Below are 27,835 nucleotides of genomic sequence, written 5' to 3'. Positions count from 1 at the left end.
GGTTCATTTCTTCCCTTGTTTTCATTGACAGGGCCAGTTGAATTTAAGCCCCCTTCAGCCACATCCCTGCTCCACAGTGGCAAGTTAACTTCGCCTATATCACATTATATTACACAAACATGCATTTAAAACTGATAACCAGCAGCAGATTTACTCATTAGACACCCAATATTGCTCATGTGGAAAATAATGCACCCAACCCACATCAGTTGTGTCTCTCTATTTTATTTTTTACTTCTATTTCCAAGATAAAGAAAAGATGATTTCACATTTTGCTAGAATAAAAACATTTGCCTTAAATGTCACTGCTTCAATTAATCAACATTAATAAGGTTTTCAATAGGACATATTGGAAGTGCAGTAAGATGTAATCAGACTGATAAGGGCAACAGCAAACCTGTTTATAAATGAGAAGTGGGAATGTGGGTGTGTGCAAAATTAAAAATGCATCTAGAAGAACAGCTGCTACATTCTCACTGACTTGCTTACTAAAGAAATCGTCAACATTGTCTATAATATAATTTGTTTTCGGGTTCACACTGTCATTCTTAAGCTAAATTTACGATTAATGTGATAATGTTTCCCCTACACTTCTAAAATCTCTGTGTGTGTGTCCAGCTCATCCGAACTTAGTCTCTCCTGCAGGCTGAGCCAGCCGACAGCACTCCCGCTCACATGGACTCAAACTCATCGATGCGTTGTTTAGTGTTGCCCTGACGAATCTGACGCAGGGTCTTGTATTTGTCACGGCCCGCCCTCACATTCTCAGCGTGGATCAGGTCATTGGGGGTCTTTTTGCTCTCGTCTACAGCTCGAGCCAGTTCGGTGCTCAGGAACTGGGGAAAAAAAAGAACACAAACACAAAGTGAATAAAATCCTCTTACCTCAAAGTACAAGACTGTTCACAAGCCTTACCCCACTCCCCTAGACTCCCCCTCAATCCCATCTAAAAAACACTCTATTGTGCCCAGTTATAAAGTCTATTTTTGTGTTGCGTTGTCTATGCAGCATCAATTCTCGTCACGTCTGTGAGATAGGGGCACAGACGGGATTTGCAACTTGAATAAAAACAAAAGAATGATAATGTACCGACCCACCAATGTTTAATTATGTAAAGTGCACTTAGCTCTGGTGAAACACAATTTGTGGCAGTAATTATGTGGCACGTCTTTACAGCAGAGTCAAAACCTCCATACAAATGTGTCAACAAAATGTACAGAAAATTTAACAAACTAGTTTAAATGTTTGTGACAGCACAACAGGACAGCAGGAACTAAAGATGCGATTTTCAGACTGTAGGAAAGAACAATCAGCTGGTTGGCGGAATAGGTAAGAGTTCACAACTCCAAACCAGATTGCAATGGTTATTTAAAATGAACATGACGGCTAGGTGAAGAACAACAATCTACACTAGAGGATGAGGCTCACTGAGGATTGGCTTGATATCTATCGAAAAGCATGACTAAGAGAGAATTTGGGAGGGCAAGTGGAACATGGAAACGAGAAAAAAATGGCTGCGGCGGACAGTTATGCATTCGCTGCTGGAAAGGGTCGGTTTGAGGTGTGGTCCCACTGTTAAATGTCAAATAAATAATCTCTAAAAATGTAACTCAGCCACTTACTACAAAGTATGTAACACCAATACAAATTTAATAACAGATTAGAATTCGTTTTTTTTCTCGCAAAGTTAATAGTTGGAGCTGGATGGGTGTAGGCTCTGGGGAGTTCCCATGATGCAATGAGTGTTTTTTCTTCACTCACCTTTTTTAACTCTCTGTGTGCTTTCACACCACTCTGCGTTTACTCATTAGTTATTATTAATCTCTGGCTCTCTTCCACATCTTGTCTTTGTGTTGTCCCCTACCCCTAACCAACAACTTGCAGCTGCAGATGGCCCCGCCCCTCCCAGAGCCTGGTTCTGCTGGAGGTTTCTTCCTCTTTAAAGGGAGTTTTTCCTTCCCACTGTCGCCAGGAGTTGTACGATTGATGGTGTTTTCTCTATTTTCTGTATTATTGCAGGGTCTTGACCTCACAATATAAAATTGTGATTTGGGTCAATATAAATAAATCTGTATTTATTATATTTTATTATATTCACCAAGTGGCACTTACAAGTTTGCAGTTTTTCTCAATCGCTTTCACACATTTCTTGAAACATGTTTGAAAATATTATAACTGATACACAAATTAGTTAAACTACAAAAGCCATAACTTGCTTAAAAGCTTATTTTCATGCTTCAGAATCCAAAGTTGTGTCAACAAATAGAGCAACAGGGCAAGTAACTTTAACATGACACCAAAGTGGTAAAACAATTGCTGATATTCTACGATAATGACAGTGTACTCCTATCCTTCCAGTCTTGTCCTACACTGACATTGAGCGCTGTGTATCAAAGGAAATACTGATGGTTTGAGATGCATATGATTTTACATTGTGTTTTGTAAAGCAAAGGAGCCCTTTGCATATAATGAGAGGAACAAAGTGTTTATTTTGGAGGCACACAATGCAATGGCCACTCAACATATTGCGATGCAGTAAAGAAAAAACATAAAAAAACAAAATAAAATGTGCAAAAAAAAAAAGTGGACAGAACAAAAACATTTAAACTATTAAGACTAAAAAGCAAATAAATAATAATCGGCACACTCTGTGCTACACTACAGCCGCTTGTTTCGGTCACAGAGTCCCAGTGACCTGACCTCTAAAGCTGTCCATTGCAAGGTTATAGTTGGTTAAGTAGAAACTAAAACTAGATGTGAAAAATATTTGATGGAAGTTAGAATGAAAATAAAAACTAACAGAAGTTATTTTGTAAAACTTGTAAAATTAACTAAAATAAAATAAATGTATGTATTCAAAAATGTATGATTTTATTGCTATATCTTGTCTCTGCCTCATGCTTTTATAAAATAACTACAAAAGCTAAAAGTAACACTGAAACTAATTCAAACTAAACTAAAACTAAACATCCTGAAAGGTTGGTTTTGTTCATCTGAACGTAACGTTTTCAGAGGGAGAAATGTTTCATCACTCGTCCAAGTGACTTCTTCAGTCTCAGCTGACTGCAGGTGTCTCCAGCCTTATAAACAGTACATTTGCACAATGACTGAAACTAGCACCGAATGAATGAACAATGAGGTCAGTTCCTTGATTATTAATATGCAAACTGTCATGTCCATTGATAAACAACATCAGATCAAAGCTGACTGATCATTGCTCATAAGCTGCCAAAAGTGAACACCCTTAATGTTCCTGTACGTGTCAGGAGTATCGAAACGGCTGAGACGCATTTTTTCTGAAAACAGCGTTTCCGTGGATTTTAAACCCCAAAACCTGCTCCACCAAAAACTGTTCCAGCCCAAGGATCGGGTCACCTGACACAAACAGAGTAACATAGTGTACGCTGTTAAGTGCCAGGAGGATTGCCAGGATTTATACATCGGGGAAACCAAACAACCTCTGGCGAAGCGGATGGCACAACACAGAAGAGCTACCTCGTCGGGCCAGGACTCTGCAGTCTATTTACACCTACAGGCCAGTGGACACTCTGAGCGTACACATCTTGGACAGGGAGGAACGCTGGTTTTAGCGCGGACTCAAGGAGGCCATTTATGTGAAAAGAGAAAGACCATCTCAGAATCGAGGAGGGGGCCTAAGGGTACATATTTCACCATTGTACAATGCTGTGACTGGAGCCATTCCCCAACTCTCTGTGAATGGATCTCATGGGTTTTGATTAGTGGGCTTTGATCAGTGGCTGTTGATCAATGGTCATGACAATTTGCATATTAATAATCAAGGAACTGACTTCACAGCCTGTTGCTCATTCAGTGGGCTGGTCACTCATTGTGCAAATGTACTGTTTATAAGATTGGGGAAACCTGCAATCAGCTGACTGAAGAAGTCACTTGCATGAGTGACGAAACGTTTCTCCCATTGAAAACACTACATCCAGATGAACACCACTAATCGTTAACTGTGTGGAGAGGGTGGCAGACTTTTGCTTCTTGGGGAGTTAATATAGAGGAGAACCCTTCCAGGAGTGTGAACACCTATGAGTTGCTGAAAAAGGCCCAGTACAGACTGCACTTCCTGAGAATTCTCAGAAGGAATTACATCAAACAGAGACTGCTGGTGTCCTTGTACAGAGCCTCCATCGAAAGCATACTAACCTACTGCATATGCACCTGGTACACTGGCTGCACAGTGGCTCAGAGAAAAGGACTCCAGAGGGTCATTAACAGCGCCCAAAGGATCACTGGCTGCCCTCTCCCCACACTGGAAGACCTACACAGCTGTCTGTCTTAAAAAAAGCCCAGAACATTACAAGAGATACTACTCACTACTCACTATGGCCACGTCCTGTTTGAACTGTTGCCCTCTGGCAGACAGTACAGAGCAATCAATGTAAGGACAGACAGACTCTAACACAGCTTTTACACAACTGCAATAACAGCTCTTAATGTTGCTACAAAATAATGGTCATTATGCAGCTTATATGGTTTATGCACTGAGTGAGGTATGTGTGTTTGAATGTACGGGAATTGTTTGTTCAAACTGCTATATTATTCTTATTAGCACTTTAAGTTTTTTTTTTATTTTTTATCTTTATTGTTTTTATTTAATTTTAATTTTATGGATGATGCACCGATCGGAGACCACTTTCATTGTACCTGTGACAATGACAATAAAGACATTCTATTCTATTCTATTCTATTCTATTCTATTCAGAATCAACCTTTTGGGATTTACTTACCTGGATGATTGAGCATCCATCAAGCCTAAAACTAAACATTTTCAACCTGTAAAAACTAACCTGAAACCCCTTGTGGAAACGAACTGAAACAAAACTGAACCAAAATAGAATGTCAAAACGAAATTATAAAAACTAATTAAAAACTATTAAACTGTAATAACTGCTCACATGCAGTCTAACAGGAGGATGGCCACTTGCATGTCTCTGCGTCTTCACTGTCGTCTTCCCCTTTCTTCACTGTCACACCCTTTTACTCCTCTTCCTTTTCTTTGGGCAATCTGTTTCCCTCCTAAAATCTTCATCTGAGCAGTCCGTGCATGGTCCCACACTGCGACCGTGCTCTCTGTTGTGCATATGCTCTGTAAATATGTTTACTTTGGGGCAGATTTTGACTGTTCAGTAGGACTGCTCTGAATGTCATGTCTAACACTGTGTACATACACCATTACATAATACCAGCATATTTGAGAGTAAAGACATTAAACTGAGAAAAAGTACATAATCTATTTCAATCACAAAGGTTTATACAACCGACAGTTTTTCACCCTGTAAACAATTACGCTGAGTCTTTTACTTAAATGTGCTAAAATTTGCAAACGGTAACAAAGAATGAGAAATGCTTTAGGTTGTGCAGAGGACAAAGGGCTTTGAAAGACTTCAAATCCTGTCGTGTCAACAAGAAAAACTGTAACATTTGGATTTACTAATTAATGCAAAAGGAATTAGAATTGATTGCATGTGTGTGTTTGTGTGAATTGTTCCCACATTGGTAGAATGGGCTCATTTTAATCCAGACTCATTTTGCAGGAACTGGCCATTTACTCATTGTCACATTAGTCTCAGTATTCAGCTTGAGTGGTTTCTAATTTACAGAATATTATTCAGAGAACCTAAAGCTTTTCAATTAAAAACAACAACAACAACAAAAATCGAGGGTATTTTGTGAATAATTTGTCCGCTCTCTTAAACAATCCATGACTGCTAACTTCTAGCTGAATAGGACCTCTGGCCAGACTAGGTGATGTGTTACTAGACAGACATTTGACTGTGTTCAGCTGACCTCACCTTTAGGTTTTTCTGTAGTCTCTGGTTCTTCTGGGCCTCTGTGACTCTTTCCTCCTCGCTGCGATCTCGGACCATCCCCGGAGAAGTCAGCTCAGCGCTCGCTTCTGCGCTGCTCTCATCCGTCTCATCGTGGTCGAGGATGTTAGAATGGACCGAATCCTGGATGTGGACACCCATGAGTTTAGTCTTCAGCTCTTCTTTTGTTTGCTCCAAACCAGCTTCTACCATCACTGCCTGTTGACAGACATGACTTGTACTGAAGTGCTGGGTTGGAATGTTACATTAAAAGTAACTGAGTAATTGAAGTAATTATTCACTATTATAATATAACTAACATGGGAGTCCCATTCTTAAAAAAGGTCTTATGGATGTACAATCACTGAAATAGCTGACCATGACATCTATTTATTATTTTGCTTGACATTTATGATTATTTTTATTAATGATATATAAGGGGGTAATGACTGATAATTGTTAATGCTTCAGATTCCCTCATCAAACGAATTTTTTTTTTTTTTTAGAAAAAAGTCGCTAAGGGGTCTGAAAACTCGCTAAATATAGCGACAAAGTCGCTAAGTTGGCAACACTGATATCAACATATTTTTAGTATTAAGGCATGGGTGCTATGTGATAGTAGACTATGTGGACTCACAGCTAGTTTAAAAGGTTTTTCATAGAAGCTCTTAGGTGATCAAAGAAGCCAGACCTTAGCAGAATAAATAAAGAACTATGATGATGTACAGTTTATGGTTTGGATTATCTGTTTCATGTTTTTGTCTTTCATGTAATTACATTATAGTATTTGCAGTATAGCATTTATAGCTAGATAGAGAAATAGATAGATATACTGTATATGATAGTGCAGTGATGTGGGTAACACTGTATTTGTCTTTTGTACTCAGGTCTGTTGACAGATATGTGTATAAGCTTGAAGCCCTTCTTGATTTCTCTCATGATTCTTTAATTTACCCTCACCCTTTTCTGCCATCTTTTCGCCTCTTCATCCTTTTTCTTCTTTGCATCTTCCAGCTGAGAGATCTTAGAAGTAAGGTCTGCCAGCTCAGTGGCCTATACAACAATGGTTAGGAATGGACAGAGAGTTAGAAGCCCTCCTGGTATTAGGTCATTGTGCTCTTTTAGTGCAACGTGTAGGAGAGAACGTATGCTTGCATGCACTTTGCATTTAACTGAAATTGAAATTAAAAATCAGATTTTATAAAATAATCTCTTTCCTAGCTTCACGGATTGAATCTGTATGTAGGTTCGTCAATATAGGATTCTGTGAATTTGACTGAAAATGAATAAAAGGCTGCTGTGTGCAGTTGTACCAGGTTTTCCTGATTTTTGATCTGGGTCTCAGAGTGGTGCAGCAGGGCTGCTTTAGCCTCTACTGCAGCTCTGCGGTCTTTGTCCAGGCGCTCAGCCTCCTCCAGAGCAATTTTTCTTTCCTTCTCTAACTCAAGCGCCCTACGAGTTTGCTCCTCCAGCTCTGAAACAAACGTGCACGTTCACACAGACACATCCAACACACATCCGTCCCAGCACACCCAAACATGCCCGTTTAAACTTTACAATCACGAAATATAAAGTGTTTAAATTCGCACAGCCATGCTTCAGTGTTTTGTTTTTTTAACAGAAAAATAAAACCAAAGTTAAGAAATATTTGCATTCAGAAAGTCGTCAGACCATCTTGAGCTCGCTTTGTCTGTTCCTCAATCTGTCTCAATCTCTCCATCAGCTCCATGGTCTCCCGAGCAATCTTCTCTGTTTCCTTCTCAGCATTTTCTCGCTTTTTTTTCTCACTCTCGAGCAGAGCCCTGACAGGAGAATTGTGCATAAATACACATCCAAAGAAAAAAAAACATCATCTCCTGACAGTCCTTTCTTAAAGCAGAGAGAACACACTGTAAACTGTAAAAATAAACTTTCATTATTCACTCCCTGCCCCCCAAACACCACCACCACTTTCTTACCTCTCCATTTGTCGCTTGTTTTTCTCCTCACGAGCTTGGGCCTTCATCTGCTGCACCTCAATGGTGTCGGGCTTGCGTCTGCGCATGTACAGATCATGATTCCCCATGCATAATGCCAGGATGCGTTTGTTGATGCGAAGACGAGGTACATAGAAGACAAAGTCCTATACCAAACACAACGCAGCAATCGTTGAATGTCCAAGGGTTGGTTTGTGATAGGCCCCTAGCACATCAAATCCATTTTACCATCAAGGATGGGTTTAAATATTCAAAAAGGATAGTTTTGTTTTTGAGGAAAGCATTAGTTTTTCTAAACTCTTGGGCACTTTCCAAGTCTCTGCATGCAGTCAGAAGGCAAATTGGACTGAGGGTCTAAACTCATGTTTGTAAATGAGATCAAGCAGAAGCTCATTACACTACTTGCTGTAATTTATGCGTTTGCAAAGTTTTTTATTTTGGCAGTAATAAAAATATGGGATTCGCTCACACCTCCTGTTTACAGTCACAGCGAAATATCGTGAAAAAAGCCTATGTTTGAATACTAACATATTATGTACCCTCCCTGGTACACAAGGAAAGACTATTTAATACCGTCCATGAGCATCTATGAAGTGAGTTACGATAAGCACACCATCAAGCTGAACAGAGAGGTTGTTGCCAGATTTTAGTTTAGCTTCATGGAAGGCGATGTTGCCACCGTTAACGATACCGTTTCGCATACCGGAGCTTTCCTGTCGATGGGCTTGATGACAAATTTCTTGTCGTTGAAGGAAATATTTCTGATCTCACTCCAGGGAAAGCCAATCTTTGGAGTCAGCCTGCAAAAAAAATGGTGTGTGGTTTTTCATTATACTGTGGTGTACAGGGAATGTAACAGATGTTAGCATGTTGAAAATACAAAACAGACGGAAACTGATTGCCTACTGATAGGAGCTCTGTGACTTTAGCACTAACATCAGCATGCAAATATCTTCACAATCACTTTAACATATTAGCATGATAGAATTTGATAATCAAACAAGAACCAAACTACATGGTAGAGCCTTTTTCAAGCACTTGATTATATGGATAGAAAAATCGACAAAAAGTAGCTCATTTCATTCAAATGAAAAAATGGTGTCTCTAGGATAAAGAAAAGCAAAGTCATCTGGCCACCATGAATGCCAGTGGTTGTGATCCACCAGTGAACAGAAAGATTTACAGACTGTGACGTATGTAAATGTCTCAGAGGCATTCATGAATTATGACTCACTTGTCCTTTTTGTCATAGATGTTTAGCCCCAGTGCGTCCACCCCTAACCACAGCTCTGAGCCTTTCTTGTTCTTGATGTTGAAATAGTTGACCCCATACATCTCCAGATCCTGTGCTATCTTCAGGTACTCTAACATTGCATCTTCTCTGTGTGGAAGAAAGTATCATTATGAACAAAACACCAGAATGCAAAAAAAGTGTATTCAAACCTTTTGTTTTGTTTTGGTTTTTTTGCAGTAAAACTGTAGTACCTGAGTATCCCTTTATGCTCTTTATGCCACACCTGGATTCTTTCCTCCCACTGACTCTTGTTCAGCTTGTGCTGCTCCAAAACCCTGGTTCAGTCAGTAGAGTAGGTACGCCAGTTAGAGTTAAGGTCGCAGAAACTCGAAATTAAGGTGAACTCTGGCTAATGCTAATATTCACAGGATGTGCTACCTCTGTGGCAACAGCTTCTCTTTTGCGAGATATCCCGGTACATGATAATCGTCCCTGTAGTCTCCGAGCTTGACCTGAACAGCGTATGAGGCCAAGAGCACCGCAGTCTCAGGTGGACAGTATATATCATCATTTAAGATGCTCTCCTTTACCTAAAATAGAGAACAAAAACTCACGAATAACCCATTTTATAGTAGGACAAGGATTGCAGTATTGATGTATAAATACACAGAGAGAAACCCTGTGTATTCTTGTCTTTAACTAGTGCACCCGAATGCACATTTTCCAAGGCAAGCACTCTCTTATGGAAACAATGCAAAACCTGCTGTTTCTTTTTACTGAAATTTGTATTATTCCTATTGTTGTTGTGTTTTTTTTTTTATCTAAATGCAAATGTTTCTTATGTTTCAGTAAATTTGCCATTTGCAATAAACTGACAGGTGTGAGTCGTCTTAATGGAAAAAACAAATGGTTCCACATGAATTAGAATGACTAGGAATGCTCATCATTGCAATTTTTGGTGCAAATTTACATAACCTTCCTTTCAAAAGCTTGGGTTTTTGTAAATGTGCTCATCTCCAACCTGCAGAAAAAAGAGCCGCTGAGTTGCCTCTTGGATCAGCTCTTCGGCGACATCCTCGGGGTAAAACTTGGCCCTGAACTTGATCAACAAAGGGTTGTCCCGCTTCACATCTTGAGCAGTCACCTGATTTATTTGTGTTTTTTTACAAGCAGAGGGATGAATAAGTAGCTAATAATTAGCCTCACAATATGACACAGTGGAAACAATTTACATCTCGTTCACCTCACCCTCTTGTTCAGCTTGAGCCAGGTGGAGAAGCCTTTGCTGTCCTTATATTGAAGCCCAAAGAACCACGTCTCCCTCAGCCCGATTGTCTTCACTATCTAAATACATGAAGGAACACAATCAAAGTCATGCTTTTGCAAGTCAGATGATGTCTTTGACTGTACTTGCACGGCATACCTGGTCAAAAAGCTGTTTGCCAGTTGTGCTGGGCAGGATGGCAAACTCCAGCTCTGCATCCATGGTTGTAACTCGGACATTTATCTGCCAGAGAAAAACACTCTCACTGAGATACAGGGGGAAATGCTCCCTGCTGTGCATTCATCTGCGTCACTGGAGAAGCATCAAGGAGCATGGAGAGCAACTGGGTGGAAAAAAAGAGCACTACAAAATCTGTACTAACATTGTTCGTTAAAAAAATGCTAAATTTCTTGGTTCTTTTACAGCAAAACAAAAAGAGAGTGTTCCTTACATTCTTCTGTTCAACCAGGAGCATCCAATCGCAAGAGGTTGGTGGGGACTACAATCAAAAAATGAAGCCCACAGTGTATTTTAGACTTAACTTGCAACATGTTGGGTTTTTTCCATGATGCATTAGTAGTATTTATAATGATGGGTCAAAGTAGCGACACCATATATATAGCACATATTTTTTGCAGTTGTTGATATAGACCAGGGGTGTCAAACATGTCGTTTGGGGGCCAATAAAGATTCCACTCTGGTCCACTAGCTGACTTTGGAAAATGTGAAGGAGTGCATACATTTTAAAACTTAACTGTATTTTCAGACGTTTTATGTTTTTCCTCCTGATAAAGACATCCCTCATGTTACACTAAAGTAGTTAAACAACAGTTTTTTCACTATCTACTATTGAAATGTCTGTTTTTTCCAAATTTGTCGACAGTAAAAACAACATTTTCTGTGACTTAACAAAAATTTTCTGCTTTATAATTACAGCACAGTCCGGCCAATGAGCTGCTAGATGCTTTTCTGTAATTTTGCACATGTATTTCTCACAATTTAAGCACAAAGAGCTGACAAATTTCTCTCACTTACTACAGCAGCGTTTCTTTATCATGTAGCAAACAAAGATAACTCAGAGATTAAATGTGTAGTTAAATTTCTTTAGACCCACAGAAAGGGGAGTTTCACTCTTCCAGGCCAATCAAAGTGGGGTGTATGTGGCCTACAATCTAAAATGTAAGTTTGACATCCCTGGTATAGATTGACTTGTAAAATAGCGAAAAAACAAAAAAACACCAACGTGGGGGGAAAATTGTTTGCGCTGTTCCCCGTAAGGCTTTTTAAAGCTTTATTAAGCTTCCATTAGAACCTGATTTAATTATGACAGAAACAATAACAATGTCGCACAGCTGATAGTCTCACCGAACACACTGTTTCAGTGAATAGGCTACACATGAAAGAAAGAACAGAAAGCTCAACTTTGCAACTGTTTTGTTTGTATAGAGAAAAAACTGAAACAATAAGCTTCGATACATGCAGGAACACAAATGCAAATAATCAGAAACACCTTTTTAATATCACAGCTTGATAAGAGAAGCACTAAAAATACCTCTAAGAATCTTGTAGCTTTTACAGACGAGGTCCAATTGCCATACTTAAACCACTTATGTAGCGCAGTATAATAAAAATATAGAAAGATAATAAAAGTCAGATTACTTACAGTTGACATTTGTATTCTGTTTTAACCTATAGTCAAAACACTTCTTCAGAGAGGTGCTTGTAGTTGCCTTTTTGCTGCCGAGTCATATGAAACTGCTTGCAATACCTGCAAGGATTATACTGAATGAGAATGGGCCATTGTATTATTCCCAAGTACTTTTCATTTAGTTAATCCAGTGGCAGCCCTGGCCCACAGGTTTTAAAGTGGCAGCCTTCACCCACTGTCTACGCTTTTCTTCATGAATCATTGAGGTTTTGACCTTGTATCACTCGCAGTATCTGAATGAGGCATGATGTGCGTCTGCCAAACCTGTCTGTAGACGGATACAAATCACCAGTAACTAACCACAGGCCATTATTTCTCAGTATCAGTGAATGCGGCAGTGCATTCCTCTAATCTATTAATCCTCTCAGAAATGTTCAACGCATATGTTGTTATGGCATACAGTTTAAAAAGGGAAGAGTGTTTGTTTTTTTACTTCACCTGGAAGTAAACTGCAATAAGCCCCCCCCCCCCCCCCCCCCCCAAAAAAAAAGTTATACTAAATATTCCTTGTTTATGCACTCCATAGACTCTAAGATCATACATTTTCAAAAGTACATTTTTCTCAGCTTTACAAACACACACAACCAAGTACAGAAAGTTTGAAGAGTTAGAAACATCTAAACTTGTGAAGTGAAAAAATTATGTTTCTGCAGTATTTAAACACCAGCAGTGTGTTTTTAAGTAATTCTATGGAACTGATCCCTCTAACCGCCTTGTGCACATTGTCAGAAGTTACTGATTTGCATCCCTTTTGCTGAAGCAGTGTTCAGATTACACTCGGGGGGATTCATCAGAGTGTACTCATCAGAGCCTTGTTAAAGAAAATGAGTTTCCAGCCGTTGTTCTTGTGGTATAACAAGAGAAGTCTGGGACTGCATACCTCCTCCAAGACTGAAAATTTCCTCCATAACATGAGTTTAGTCTCCCAGATCCAAAAGGATATCTTGATCTGGATTAGTTTGTGTTATTTCTTGAAGACATCATGATAATGTCTCCCATTTCCCTCCGTATTTCCATAACTTTTTGATAAAACCTTCTCTCAAATTAGAACAGGCAGCTCAAACTAATCACACAACCTCCTTGGCTAAGGTAAATTTGGTTGTCCTGCCAGTTTACAGCAGAAAATTTCAAAGGGAAACCATGAGCAATGTAGAGTTTGACAAAATCAGCGACAGTCTGACCAAAGAGTAGCACTCAGTTATTTAGGGACATGCTCCAACTTCTGGCTTGCACCTTTGTAGAAAAGGATTCATACTGCAGTGCCGTAATAAGCCCAAACACACTTCCGAGCTGTGCAAGAACTACTTGAAAGAAGACCAGAGAGTGCTGTCTTTTGTGCGCTTTTCTTCCACAGTCACCTGACCTCAACCCCATCACACTTTCATGGAGCATAACAAGCATCAACCCCGCGGGAGAGCTTGGGAAGTACAATAGAGAAATTCTTAATTTCATGAACAAGTTTTCAGAATACTCTCTTAATTTAAACTATTAAGCTGGTCTTATTTGTAAAAACTGTGCATGCTATGGATTCAGTACTGCAAATTAATGCTTGGAAATAGCACTTTAGACTTTGACATTTTGGCTTAGATCTGATGCCATGTTTCCCACTGCCAGTGCTACTTCGTAAGCTGGAAACTTGAGGCACAGCCATATTTATAACAGGTGGTGAACAATGACTGCATGATGATTTAGCTGAATAAGACTCTGATGAGTACATCAAATCCATCTGAACCTCAGTGAAAGGTTACAACTTAAGGAAACGTGATCTGTTGCACAAAGCACTTAACACAGTCACAAGTATATATATATATATATATATATATATATATATATATATATATATATATATATATATATATATATATATATATATATATATATATATATATATATATATATGGTTCTTGTGCTTTGTTTGTTTGTTAAATAGCTTTTATATAGTTACTTTAGAGAGAGGGAGTGGACAGTTTGTACTTGAGTGTCTCGCAGGTTGCTTGGGGTTGCTTGGAGCAGGGGGGCTCGCGGTTCCACTTGTCATTACGTAGCCACGCTTTTACAGTACGGACGCGTGCTCGTGTGCGCGCTCGCGTTGGCTATTGTGTTTTTATCAACAAGGGGACCACCCTGGCCTCGCGGGTAACTGAGCTGGCCAGCTGAACGACTAGTGACTGGTGAATGATGGCAGACGAACAAGAAATAATGTGCAAACTGGAGAACATCCTGGAGATACGGTAAAACTCAGATGTCGGATACAGTTAAAGGTTGCCTGAATGTTTGGCACGTACTAAGTATACGCTATGTTAGCTAACATTAGCCGACCAAGGTAAAAGCCCCTTTGGCTTCGCTTTTGTTACTGAGCTAGCTAATATTAGCCGACCTGCTCTGTGTCCTTTCTTTAAACAGGTTTGAGCGAGTGTAGCTCTGTGTTAACTTGTTTTTGACCGAAGTGGCAGGCGGGCTGAATATGACACATATAAGCAAGTTGTAATTTAACCGCATATTTGAGCCATGTGCATCCACATTCCAGATGTGTGACAACAAGATGCCAGATGTGCGTTGCTAATTGTTACTGTCTGCCAGGTAGCTCCTTAGCTTAGCAGGCTGTCGGTGTAATGTAGTGTAGTGCAAAGTAATGTTTCCCTTGCTATAACGCTTTGATAAAGTAATTATGTATGAATTAATTACAGTGCAGGCTCACTTAAATAGGTCATAACATTACTGCAATTAGAGCTTAGAAATATGCACAAATTCAATACCGTAAAGCAGATGGAAATGTGTTTGTGTTTGCTTTTATGTTTAAAATCTTTTGCGCCGTGTGCATAGGAGTGACTGAGACAACCTGGCAGCTCATGTCTTTTTCCTTGTCCCACTGCCTGCAGGAATAAGACTATCCAAATGCAGAAGATTAAGTCTCGTCTGAAGATTGAGTTTGAGGCTCTGGAGTCTGAGGAGAAACATTTGAAAGAGTACAAACAAGAAATGGATCTCCTGCTTCAAGAAAAAATGGCCCATGTGGAGGAGCTGCGCCTCATCCATGCAGATATCAATGTGGTGAGTGGGTGCTGTTCTCTAGTAAGTGCCACTAAATCACTGGTGAACTTTCATGTGATTTCACAACAACTTCTAGTCACTGCAGTGTCTGCTGGTGTAATGTAGCAGGATGAAAGATTCCAGTGGTTATATGTTACTACAGATAGCTTAGGCTGAGTATATTACATGTGCATTTCTCAAAAATCAGCCCCTGCTTTGCTTGTGCTTTTAGATGGAGAGCACGATCAAGCAATCAGAGAATGACCTCAATAAACTGCTTGAAACAACTCGGCGCCTGCATGATGAGTACAAACCACTGAAGGAGCATGTTGATGCCCTGAGGATGACTTTAGGTCTACACAGACTCCCTAACTTGAATGAAGAAGAGGAGAAGCTCTCCTTGGAGTCAGTAAAAACACACACGCGCGCGCACACACACACACACACACACACACACACACACACACACACACACACACACACACACACACACACACACACACACACACAGTGCATCCAACGTCATAATATTTATGCAGTAAATCTCATCAAATTTTCTTGTCAACATTAAGTAGTTGTGCATACTACTACTTGTTCAGTAGTTCAGCTGTTGAGTTTGTCTATTGCCCTCTTGAGATATTGCTGTCTAGATGCAACAGGATGGAAATGATAACAAAGAATGCAGTGCTGTTAAAAGACAATGTGATCTACAGTGTGTCATGGGTAGAAAAAATACAGCAGTTTGAAAAACTGAATACAAATTTAGTGAGAATGTTATGACTTCATATTGTTTTAGTTGTGCAGCTAATATCCACCAACTTATCTCCACTTAGAGGGAAGCTGCATCACGTAAACAACATTAAATATGATTTCCTGCTGGAACAGTAGACTTGAGTGACCTCTTGTTTCTTTAGTTTCCTTTCAAAGACCCAGACTTTCTTGTACTTTTTGTAAAGTGGTATTGAGCAATAGTTCTCCAGGTTTTCAGAATGTTTTTCAAACTTATTCTTTGGATACTGGCTGAATTCTAGTCCTTGTACATAGGGCTGGACAACTGATTGAAAATCAATCAAAGCTGTCATGGATGTGACTTGTGACTTTTGATTTGTGGTCATACAGCCTTACCTGCCCATTTTCAAAGGACTGTTGTTTATTTTTTAGTTAAGCCACTGAACACTGAATCATTCAAGCATAGACACCTAACCCAACCAGACAAACCAGTGCTGTATCTACACATAATAGATAAATTAGCAAAACAATAATTTTAAATGATTACTAGCAACCGATTCTTTTAGTTGAATCTACAAAAATACCATCGTTACCACAGTTTGACAGGCATAAAATAGCATTTTTGTACCGACAAGCTGATTCCTAGATATTAGCCAATAACTTAGCATATTTGTGTCCTTTAAAAAAATTGAGGAAACTGATTAGTGGGAATTGCATTTGGCCCTTTGAACTGGTGCCTTGTACGCCCTGTGTTGATCCACAAAACAAGGCACAGAAAGGCAGCCAACAATCAAAGAAGAGCTTTGGAATGTCCTTCAAGAAGCCTGGAGAAGTATTACTTTTTCAAATTTCAAGGAAGTGATTTCAGGCTCTGTTGAAAAGTAAAGATTTCCATACAATATATTGACTTTAAAGCTAGTTAAAGTGGTAAAAAAACGTTTTGTATACTTGCATGTTTCATTAAATCGCTACACTTATTTCCCATTTCCCAACAAAATATAAACGAACAAGGCACAAAACAAGAGTTTTGCACAGTACTCTATATGCATACACCATTTTTTTTATGCTACATGTGGGAAATAAATGACCAGATGTTTCCAGTCTCAAGTATCCAAATCTGAACAGGCAGCATTTGAATAAAACTTCAGGAAAAGGTGACAATCTCACTTTAGCTGATGTATTTCGGTGATGTTAACAGACTGACATTATGTTTTGTGGAAGTGCTACCTGTTTACCTTTGGATACTTGACACTGGATTGCGGCTGATGGATTAAGACTACAGATGAGTATGCTAGGAAAGCTCATCCTCTTCAGAGATTGAATTAGCAAATTCCTTGGTGTCTCTCTTTGGCTGCTTTTCCAGCATTCAGAAGGACACATAGATCTGACCAACCACAATCACTAAACCTTAACTCCCTTATCACAGCCATCAGGTCTAATAGAAACCCTGTAGTCATTTTACTATAATGAAATAGAAGTATTTACACATTTAAATGTTGTCACTTGCAATGCCCAAAGGTAACCAGAATCATAATTAGTAGTTAACTTTATTATTGCATTTGCAAAAAAAAGGTCCAAAAGTGGAACCTTGTGGAACACCTCGTGTAATCATTGAATTTCAAATGGATGCAAATTTCCATTTGGTAAAAAAGAAATAAAAACACTCCAGTTCAAATCTAAGAGTCTGTTGCTTCAGGTAATAATGATACACAGGTGTTCGACATTAATCATGAAACACAACCAAGCAGCAGGTTTTATTTCTCAACAGGCCCCAACTTGTAATTAATGACCCGATGACAGGATCTGTTTCAGAGACACTGTGTCAGAGGGATGAAGCAACAGCGGAATTCATACTTGAAATTTATTATTGCATTATCCAGTCACTAATGGAAAGTGGTTTGTGCAAAGGCATGTTGTTATTTTTTTATTTTTTATTTTTTTGGCAAATGTGGCACATAAAAATATTCACACACAACCAAAGGACAGACAGCAATTTGGTTTCTACACAATTTTAAATGAGCGGGATTCTGTTGAGGTATTGCTGACGGGGCTAGAGGACTTGTATATTGGGATGAATTAATTCACACAGAGGGATCAGTCTAGTGCATCTCACTGTATTTTGATAAGGGTAGGGAATGTCAATAAAGAGATCTAAAAACACACTCCTAAATTTCTAAGATTAGAAAAATTTCGCTGTCAGTACTTAAAAAGAAAATGACACCAGGATGAGACATAAAATAGTTAGCCTTTAAAAACGTTTATTGTTCTTGTTGCTCTATTGCTCTACTTTTGCTGTAATTAAAACAGAGATTGCAGTAGTTACAGAAAGGAAGATTTACTTCTGGCTTTGGATCGCAAACAGCATTATCTAAGCATCAGGCTCAAAGTCTATTCAAGTGATTACAAAGTTATCAAAGTCCAAGACGTTATCTTTTGAGCAAACAGGATAGTATTTCAACAGTTGTGATGTAATGTTCATGAGAGAATCTGCCTGATCACGCAAATGAAAACAGTCAGTGACTTATGTGGCTATAATTGGCAGAGTAATGGCTCTCCTGTGACTTCTGTGCCTTGGCTTATTTAGTACCATCACACAGTAGTTAAGTCATTGGAGAAAACTGCTGAGATGAAAGACCATTGGATTGGATAAATATCTACAGAGAATGACAGCTGCCTTTCCCTCTCATCAATATGGTGGACCAGGTCCTTAAAGGAAGACTTGACAGTGCTAAAACACAGGTGCGAAAAAGAAGGAGAAAATTCTTTTAAGAGCAGAAATTTGGCATGCTCCAGTGGCGAGGCAGATGATTTCCTGGAATACTGCTTCATTGTGTGGTCTCGTGGCCATCTCTGGTGTGTTGGATCCCTTAGTGTTTTTAATATTTGGAGTATTTGGTTTATACTAAGTTTAGTTTACAGTGGGGCAAAAAAGTATTTAGTCAGCCACCGATTGTGCAAGTTCCCCCGCTTAAAATGATGACAGAGGTCAGTAATTTGCACCAGAGGTACACTTCAACTGTGAGAGACAGAATGTGAAAAAAAAAATCCATGAATTCACATGGTAGGATTTGTAAAGAATTTATTCGTAAATTAGGGTGGAAAAAAAGTATTTGGTCACCTCAAACAAGGAAAATCTCTGGCTCTCACAGACCTGTAACGTCTTCTGTAAGAAGCTTTTCTGTCCCCCACTCGTTACCTGTATGAATGGCACCTGTTTGAACTCATTATCTGTATAAAAGACACCTGTCCACAGCCTCAAACAGTCAGACTCCAAACTCCGCCATGGCCAAGACCAAAGAGCTTTCGAAGGACACCAGGAAAATTGTAGACCTGCACCAGACTGGGAAGAGTGAATCTACAATAGGCAAGCAGCTTGGTGTGAAAAAATCCAGACCTCAACCCCATAGAAAATCTGTGGCGGGAGTTGAAAGTCCGTGTTGCTCGGCGACAGCCCCAAAACATCACTGCTCTCGAGAAGATCTGCATGGAGGAATGGGCCAAAATACCAGCTACTGTGTGTGCAAACCTGGTAAAGACCTATAGTAAACGTTTGACCTGTTATTGCCAACAAAGGTTATGTTACAAAGTATTGAGTTGTATTTTTGTTATTGACCAAATACTTATTTTCCACCCTAATTTATGAATAAATTCTTTACAAATCCTACCATGTGGATTCATGGATTTTTTTTTTTTTTTTTTTTTTTTCACATTCTGTCTCTCACAGTTGAAGTGTACCTCTGGTGCAAATTACTGACCTCTGTCATCATTTTAGGTGGGGGAACTTGCACAATCGGTGGCTGACTAAATACTTTTTTGCCCCACTGTATATACACTGCCAGTCAAAAGTCTTAGAACACCATATTTAAAAAAATAAATGGTACAGAGGTAAGTGATGAACTAACTGAAGTTTTTTTTTTTTTTTTTTAGTAGTAAGGTTATCCAAAACTGAAAACGATGTATATTTCAGCTATCCAAAAAGGTTTTTATTTCAAGGAACAAGAGATGGGTTAACAATTTATAGCTGTTCTGCAGCAATGGAGGTTGATTGAGCTTTCAAAGTTAGTGCTAGCGATTCCTACAGGTGTCCCAAATTTTCTTGATTACTTACAACTCCATATAACTCCATATGTCTCCATAAAAGTACAAACACTGTGGTGTCGTACCTGCTTGAGCATTATTTGAACAGTATTGTACTGCAGAAAGTAGTGTGTTATAAAAATGGTGAGAAAAAGGCAATTACCAATGCAAGAGAGACAGACCATCATAACATTTGAAAGTGTAAGTTTTTCCTACAGAGAAATTGCGAAGAAAGTCAAGGTGTCAGCGAGTACGGTTTCCTTCACCATCAAAAAGCACTGAGAAACTGGGGGAAACGATGACAGGAAACCACAACAGAATCAGAAGACAGGTTTTTGAGAGTCAACAGCTGGTTTGCTAGGCGGCTCACAGGAACACAGCTTCAAACACAGCCTAATAGCAGTTGTAGGCACATCTCAGTTTCATCTGTGAAGAGAAGCTTCATGTTGCAGGTTTTACAAGTCGATTTGCAGCATGAAAGCCATCAGAAACCTAAGACATCAGAATGAGAAAAAGAGGCTTGTCTGAGCCATGAAACATCACCAATAGACTACTGAAGACTGGAAGAAGGTGTTATGGACTGATAAATAAAAATTTTAAATATTCAGTTCATCACTGAGGATTTAAGCAAAAGGATGGTTCCACACTGTGTGACATCAGCTTTCAAACATGGAGGAGGAAGCATAATGTTCTATGGCTGTTTTGCTTTGTGAGAGAGTGAGAGGCACACACTGAAGACGGCTACCACAGCATTCTGCGGCGCCATGCAGTTGCCTCTGGAATGCGCCTAGTTGGTGAGGAGTTCATTGTACAGCAGGAAAATAATCCAAAACATAAGTGCAAGCTATGCCAGGACCACCTTAGGAAACAAGGATAAGGTAGTAAGCTTGAAAACATGGAGTGGCCAGCACAGTCTCTCACCTTAAACCCCATCGAGCTGGTTTGGGATGAACTGGAAAGAAGAGTGAAAGCAAAGCAACCTACAAGTGCCACACATTTAACATAAGCCATTGCCAACATTGTAGTCTATGAAAATAGTGGATACCACAGCAATTGTGCCAGCTGTCTCAAACAAAATGGTAATATGAGGTGTAGTCCTGCTTTGGATGTTCATGCAAATCAAACTTAGTTACAGGCTTTTAGGTGCTTCGCTAAATTGGAAGTATTCCTCTCTTGGTTCTCGAATTACAGTAAAGAAGTAACAGTAACATTTTTTACATATTACGTTTTGGGAACTCAGTTAACAGTTCTGCAAAATATCTTTGTACCCCACTCTGCCTTTCTTATCAGTAAGTCTGGGTGGAGCCATTGCAACACATCTTCCACGTGTATTCCTATGCCTGAGCGTGTCTGCCTCCTTCTTCTTTAGCTTGTACAGATAGATTCAAACACTTAGGCCTGTGCTACCTACAGCACATATGGAATTGGGGAAGGAAAAAGCAAAAAAACAAGTTCCAGGACATTTTCAGTCTTTCCATTTTTTAAAGTTGTTGTAAGTATTACGTCTGGTGACATCCCTAGACTGTATTTGGATGGCAACAGAGAAACAACTGCAGTTATTTGTAAAGACTGGCAAGTTAAATCACCTCAACAGAATCAGCATGACTATATAAAGAGTAACTGGGGAAATATGTGCTATTAGAAGCTGGCACCTAAAATAGGGGTTATTAGAAACTGGCATTAAAACTCTAAAGACCAGTATTTACTTTTTTTTCACACACTTTTAGAGTCTCTGGCAAATTTTCTTGTCTTAGCAGGAACCTTTGAACACTTAGGTGTTTAAACATCAGATAGGTATTCTTGTGATCAACAGATTTGTTAGCCTGTTCAGACATTTAAGTCTAATATAAAATAATTCCACTTGTCTAGATTCCAGTTTCAGCTGCTGACAGAAATTTCTTGCTTCAAAAAGTTCCTGTTATCCACAACACCAGAGGTACATCTTCGCGGGGTGGGGGGGCTGATAAGTAGACTCCCAGCAGCACAAACTGCAGGCTGACATCCATCAACAGTAGGTGATTGTACATTTTACGATGTGGAGGAAATCATAGTTAATGGTCCTAATAGTGCAGTGGATCCCATTTTTGGGCTAGGAAGTGAAGTATTCCACAGCTTTGGCTTTGTTTATTGTATCCTTTACATTTTGCTGTATAGGTGCAAATATTTTAAAGTGATTAAATTAATACTGCAAATGCATGTTGTTTTTTTCAGGTCTGTGCTAGCACAGCTGTAGAAAAGCAGTCTTCAGTGGAGATATCACACTTGTGTATTTTCACTAATGATTCTACCAGACTGATGATGATCTGGGCCCGTATCCCTAAAGAATCTTTGTGCAAAAAGTGGCTCCTAGCGGCCAAATTCTAAGAAAATTCTCAGAGTCATGACGTTTTCTTAGAATTTCCCCTAAAAGTGACACGACAATCCCAGTTAATATAAAAGCTATTCCTCAAGATTCCTAGCGCTTAAAAGGGCTCCTAAGGCGAGATCTGCTAAGAGCAGGGAAGAGGACTTTTAGTGGCTTAGGAGTTCCCCTAAGCAGCTGCACAAAATGGCCAACAGAAGAGGCAGGAGAGATGTCCTGCAAACACTGGATGACAGAGAATTATTGAGACGCTACAGATTGGACCGTGCAGGAATCATGTTTGTGGTGGATCTCCTTAGAGATGCAATTACTTCACCAACTCGACGCCACAACACTATTACACCGGAGACTAAAGTAATCACAACCCTGAGGTATTTGGCAACCGGGAAAATGCAACAATGCAGCAGTGATGACTTGGGTCTGCAATCGCAGACATTGCTAAAAGCTGAGCCGTGTTACCCTCGTTAAGACCACACTGGACTTGTAACGTTGTGATTTCTACTTCATTAAGGACAGCCCCTTGAGATAGGCCATCTTGTTTTCAACAGGGTCCATATGGGAGTGAAAGTACAAAATATGTCAGCTAGGATATTAATATGAGCAAATAAGACACAAATCATTATTTTAACAGGGTGTAATGAGTTTAAGTTTTCACATATTTTAGATTCTAATGTTAGGCTATAACCCCTACAGCTTACTATTCATTTTCCAGATATTTTCTTGAATGTGAAATATTATTTACAATTACAGTCAGCATAAGATTAGAGTATATAATATGTTTATTGATTTGAGGGTACATCCTTTGCTCATTATCACCAAAAGCTCATTTCCATCAAACTTGTAGGATCAACCAATCACGGCTTTTGAAATGATGACTCATACCTAGCAACGGGGTCAACCACACCTCCTCACTAAGATAGGATTTTCCATCCATTCCTTGCTCAGAGTTCACTGAAAATGTTCTGGAATCACTTCTAAGCTAAAACTCCTGGCAAGGAATTTTTAGGTTAAGTTAGGAGCTCTCTGAGAGGATTCTCAGAATCTTTAGGGATACGGGCCCTGGTATTTCTCTCGCAGTATGTGACATTCCTCCCTATGCAAGGAAAAACTTTCTAACTTGAAAGCACATTGGGGGAAAAAAAGAAAGAAAGGGGTGTCAATATATTTGCTGTTGGGGAAATTCGGCAGGCTGACATTGTTGGCAGTTTGGATTCTTAATTTGGCCGCGTGCTATGAGGAAGCTTAGCTGATTAATTCATTTTTGGCCAGGTGGTAATCTTCCTTTTTTCTTAGTGGCATGCTCCTTCATGTTCATCCTGAATGTATGAGATACTTGAATACCAACTTTAGTACTTGGTAAATGCAAGTTCTGGCTTATACCGCTGTTGTTCTTAAGTGCTTTTCATACACACAAGTCACCACAGTGAGAAAAAGATTCATGAGATGTCGGAGGAGACGTTTGAAGCACCATTTGCTCGAGTTTCGTTGAGTAACCGTACTTAGTAGTAATAGTAGCCACTGTAGTTGTATCACAAGTTGTGTTGGAGCGGTTTCTGAGAAAATTAAATCACACCTCACAGGCCTGTGGGGTGCTGCTGGGTATTTTTTTTTAAAGAGACCGTATAAGAGTGATGTCTCAGCACACAAATGAGCACGCTACACCTCCATAATAGCAAGAAAACCTCACACTGAGGTATTAACTTGTATGAAAACAAAAATGGCACATAAACTTTTAGCGCATGAATCGATGTGTGTGTTAATGTGGTGCTTGCAAATGATCTTTATTGTTCGGAGCATTGGTGGATCATCGAGTTTGGTTTGTGAATGCTCAAAGTTCTGCTCTATCGCAGACTTATTTTGAGAAAAATCAGAGCGTAATGAAATAGGATATCACTTTTTTTTTTTTTTGAAAACGAGCCAGTCAAGCATAAAGTCCAAGGCCACATTTCTTTTTCCAGCCCTCCCCTGCCCACACACACACACGTTTGTATGCATGCAGACAGTCTCACATGACTGTGCTTTTGCTCAAAGTTGTGCATAAAAAGAGAACGTGTGAGTTCCACTATAATGTTCAATTTAAGTCTTCCTTTTGTTCAGTTTTTGCCGCCCCTCGTCTCGTGGTGCACGGTGTAGATGGGGTAATCTCAACTGGAATATGATTCATAAGCATTAAATAGGACTCACTGCTAGCCAGGTTTCGCTTTTCCTTTTGAACAGTTACTTTGAGAAGCAGAAGGCAGAGTGGCAGAAGGAGACGCATGAGCCTGCCATTCCAGAATCCCTTGCTGCCGCCGCAGCCGCAGCACAGCAGCTTCAGGTGTCCAGGAAGCAAGATGCCCGTCAGACAGCCACCTTCAGACAGCAACCTCCACCTATGAAGGTATTACCTACACACAGATAATGATGCCAAAGCACTGTGAATTTAACTGACATAAACTTCAGCTATTTATACACCAATCAGGCATAACATTCTCACCCCACCCGTCTAATATTGGGTCGGTCCCCCTTTTACTGCCAAAACGGCTCCGACCCTCAGACCCGATCCGCAGACCCTCCACTAGACCCCTGAAGGTGTGCTGTGGTATCATAGCAACAGATACTTTCACTCCTGTAGTTGAGAGGTGGGATCTCCATGTATCAGACTTGTTTGTCCAGCACGTTCCACAGATGCTCGACTTTGGAGGCCAAGTCAACACCTCAAACTCGTTGTTGTGCTTCTCAAACCATTCCTGAACTATTTCTGCTTTGTGGCAGAACACGTTAATGGTCTGCAACAGTGGTAGGTGGTACGGGTCAACCTGGCAGAACAATATCCAAAGCATTGCGCTGCTTCTGCTGGCTTGCCTTCTTCCCATAGGGCATCCTAGTGTCATGTAGTCCTTGGGTAAGTAACGGACATACACCTGATTCATCAGACCAGGCCACTGTCTTCCATTACTCCGTGGTCCAGTTCAGGGGGGCAGGGATAGCTCAGTAGGTAAAGTGGTCGCCCCATGATCGGAAGGTCGGCGGTTCGAATCCACTTAACGGCTACCCTGAGGTACCCCTGAGCAAGGTACCGTCCCTACACACTGCTCCCCGGGCGCCTGCTTAGTGGGCTGCCCACTGCTTCACTGAGTGAATGGGTCAAATGCAGAGAAAAACAAGTAATTTCCCCATGGGGATCAATAAAGTATCCATTATTATTATTATTATTATTATTATTAATGCCAATCTTGGGTCTTTCGGTGGTGGACATGGGTCAGCATGGGCAGCCTGATTGGTCTGCAGCCCTGTAAACAACAAACTGTGATGCTCTGTGTATTCTGACACCTTTCTGTCAGAACCAGCGTTAACTTTTTCAGCAGTTTGAGCCACGGGACCTCGTCTCTTGGATCAGACTAGACAAGCCAGACTTCACTCCTCACATGCGTCAGTGATCCTTGACCGTCTATGACCCTGTCAGTGGTTCACCACTGTTCCTTCCTCGGACTTTACATAGATACTGACCACTGTAGACTGGGAACATCCCACAAGAGCTGCAGTTTTTTAAACTCTGACCCAGTCATTTAGCCATCAGTTTGGCCTTTTGTCAAACTCTCTCAAATCTTTACACTTGCCCATTTTTCCTGCTTCTAAAATCAGCTTTGGGGACAAAATAAGGACAAAAGATAAATTTAATTTGTGACCTGCCCACTTTTCATTGCTTGTGGCTATTTCTGTACAAGTTGATGAGTTTCACTCGTGTCTTTCTTTAGTGGTGCTTCAGTCAACAGACACTATCCGATGGATTACGTAGCTGCATGAAACCTGTGGTGCTTCTTATCTGTACAACACAAGAAAGTCCTCAAATTAAGTTCTCGCACTAACCACCTCCACCTTTCTCCAGGCTTGCCTGTCCTGCCACCAGCAGATTCATCGTAACGCTCCCATCTGTCCATTATGTAAGGCTAAAAGCCGCTCCCGCAACCCAAAGAAGCCCAAGAGGAAGCCAGATGAGTAGACTCCCACCTTTAGCTTCAGAGGAGTATAAAGACAACTGGTCCAAGACACTGACCTTGAATCAGCCGTGTACAGTCCACGACTGGTCTGACAGGTCTGTGTTTCCAGTTTCCACACAGTCCCCCCAGTTTAACAAACTGTCTTAGTAACTTGCTCCTAACCTGTCAAGATTTGGTTGAGCATCTAGTAATGTTATTTTGTAGTTTTTCCAGTGCTTTGGATGTGTTTATATGTAATGTACGACTTCCATGGTAGTTTATTAGCACCTGACAATTGTAATTGTAATAATGCAGAAAATTTGAACTTGTCTGAATAATGTTGCCCGTGTTGCTATTGGTTATTGCCTTGGATATTTTACTGTATTTTCTCGTTTCTTTTGCAGTGCATGCCTGCTGCCACGGCTGTCTGTTGTGTTTTTGTTTTGTTTTTTTGTGCCAAGATAAAATCGAATAGGTTTAAAAGTGAAATGCAACACAGTGTTGTTTTAATGTTTACAGTGTTTCAGTAACCACCAAAACTGGAGGGGAAAAAAGGCCAGACTCATTTGCTTTGAATAGTTTTGTGTGTTTAATACAATGCTAAGAAAATAAACTGCTGTTTTGTACTAACCCTGTTAGTGTGCATTTCCCCCCCCCCCACCACTATTACACTCAAAACAAAGGCTGGACATTTGTGTTATTTAGGGGTGTGAATGTAAACAGCTGCTGCCGAGCAGTGCAAGTTGGTGGGTTTAGCCTGTGTTTGAAAATAAAGAGGCAAGAATATGTTCGACTGCACTTACGCCACTGTCCCTCGCTCCATTAATACCGCAGCTGTCATGTCTGCAGCTATCTGTCTGAAAAAGGACAGCGAGGTCTCCTAAATGAGTTCCTGTAGCTTTTTTGTCAGGGTAACCCCTCATTTCATCTGTTGCCAGGGCAACTCCACGTTCCTTAGCGGTTGCTAAGGAAACCCAGGTTGCTGTGACCTGCATATCTTTGCCAAGTAGTTCCTCTCAGATCCAGAGAGGGGCATTGGAGGGCTTTGAGAGATTCTGTGCCAACTCCCCCTAAAGTGTCCAATCCTATAAGAGAAAAAAACCCAGAATCAGATAACAGATGTGATCAGTTACTCTGACATGCATGTAAGCTGGCGGGTTAGCTTAAGATGATCACCTCTTAACAGTCACTTACCCAAACGTGTGTTTAGTCTGGACTTTAGGGCTTGGATCTGCAGTTGTGTCTTTTTCCTCCTGATAAAAGTTTTCAAGGCCAGAGAAGCCTGTTCCTGCGCGCACACGCTGCACACAGCGGGACCGTGCAGCTCCACCTCTGCAGCCTGTCAACAAATAAGAGCACATGAAGGCTGAAACAGCCGTAATGACATCCAGACAGGGCGAAACAGAGTCACACAAGGATGTTTCATAACCCGTCTCATCTCCTCCTTCAAGGTTTTGATCCTCAGCATCGTAACTAGTTGAAAGGGGGCGTGTGGGACAGCGGGACCTTGACCCACATGAGGGGAGGCTGGGTCTATGTTGCGTTCAAGAACATGGAGGTTACTCCCTCTGTGCGCTGATGCAACTTGTCTCTCAGTTTCGGACCAGTTGCTCCCTTTGGCTCCTCCATGTTTGTGCTCCCGGGGGCACTGGCGCTTGT

General features: G+C 40.3%; 2 protein-coding genes across 5 annotated transcripts; one reads left to right on the top strand and one right to left on the bottom strand.

Moving 5' to 3' along the window:
• Positions 1-209: 209 nt before the first annotated feature.
• Positions 210-12,071, bottom strand: LOC113034125 (moesin-like). 4 transcript variants are annotated; one of them, XM_026188471.1, is made up of 15 exons: positions 11,975-12,071; positions 10,763-10,810; positions 10,471-10,554; positions 10,296-10,391; positions 10,069-10,191; positions 9,486-9,637; positions 9,299-9,382; positions 9,048-9,194; positions 8,517-8,613; positions 7,796-7,959; positions 7,509-7,639; positions 7,151-7,311; positions 6,798-6,890; positions 5,823-6,056; positions 210-836 (listed from the first exon to the last, which is right to left on the bottom strand). In XM_026188471.1, the coding sequence occupies exons 1-15, from the start codon at positions 11,981-11,983 to the stop codon at positions 672-674; spliced, it is 1,788 nt and encodes a 595-aa protein (XP_026044256.1). In that variant the 5' UTR covers positions 11,984-12,071; the 3' UTR covers positions 210-671. The 4 variants fall into 4 exon arrangements, with proteins under 4 accessions (XP_026044256.1, XP_026044273.1, XP_026044264.1 ...); XM_026188488.1 differs by having other exon boundaries at positions 5,823-5,981; XM_026188479.1 differs by lacking the exon at positions 10,763-10,810.
• Positions 12,072-14,062: 1,991 nt separating this feature from the next.
• zc4h2 (zinc finger, C4H2 domain containing) lies at positions 14,063-26,806 on the top strand. Its single transcript, XM_026188425.1, has 5 exons — positions 14,063-14,250; positions 14,899-15,070; positions 15,282-15,454; positions 24,435-24,597; positions 26,086-26,806. Exons 1-5 carry the CDS (start codon positions 14,195-14,197, stop codon positions 26,197-26,199), a joined length of 678 nt encoding a protein of 225 aa, XP_026044210.1. The 5' UTR covers positions 14,063-14,194; the 3' UTR covers positions 26,200-26,806.
• The last annotated feature ends 1,029 nt before the right edge of the window (positions 26,807-27,835 follow it).

This window comes from Astatotilapia calliptera, chromosome 2 (genome assembly GCF_900246225.1).
Source record: "Astatotilapia calliptera chromosome 2, fAstCal1.2, whole genome shotgun sequence".
Taxonomy (NCBI): Eukaryota; Metazoa; Chordata; class Actinopteri; order Cichliformes; family Cichlidae; genus Astatotilapia; species Astatotilapia calliptera.
The sequence above is the reverse complement of the archived record's forward strand: the minus strand, read 5'-3'. Positions and strand labels throughout refer to the sequence as shown.

Coding starts and splice junctions, on each gene's coding strand:
- LOC113034125 (XM_026188471.1), bottom strand. Junction 10,555..10,762: donor TCCTGGTTGAACAGAAGAAT/GTAAGGAACACT, acceptor TTTCTCTGGCAG/ATAAATGTCCGAGTTACAAC. Junction 10,192..10,295: donor GGCTCAAGCTGAACAAGAGG/GTGAGGTGAACG, acceptor CAAATAAATCAG/GTGACTGCTCAAGATGTGAA.
- zc4h2 (XM_026188425.1), top strand. CDS start 14,195: ATGATGGCAGACGAACAAGAAATAATGTGCAAACTGGAGAACATCCTG. Junction 15,455..24,434: donor GAGGAGAAGCTCTCCTTGGA/GTCAGTAAAAAC, acceptor CCTTTTGAACAG/TTACTTTGAGAAGCAGAAGG. Junction 24,598..26,085: donor AGCAACCTCCACCTATGAAG/GTATTACCTACA, acceptor ACCTTTCTCCAG/GCTTGCCTGTCCTGCCACCA.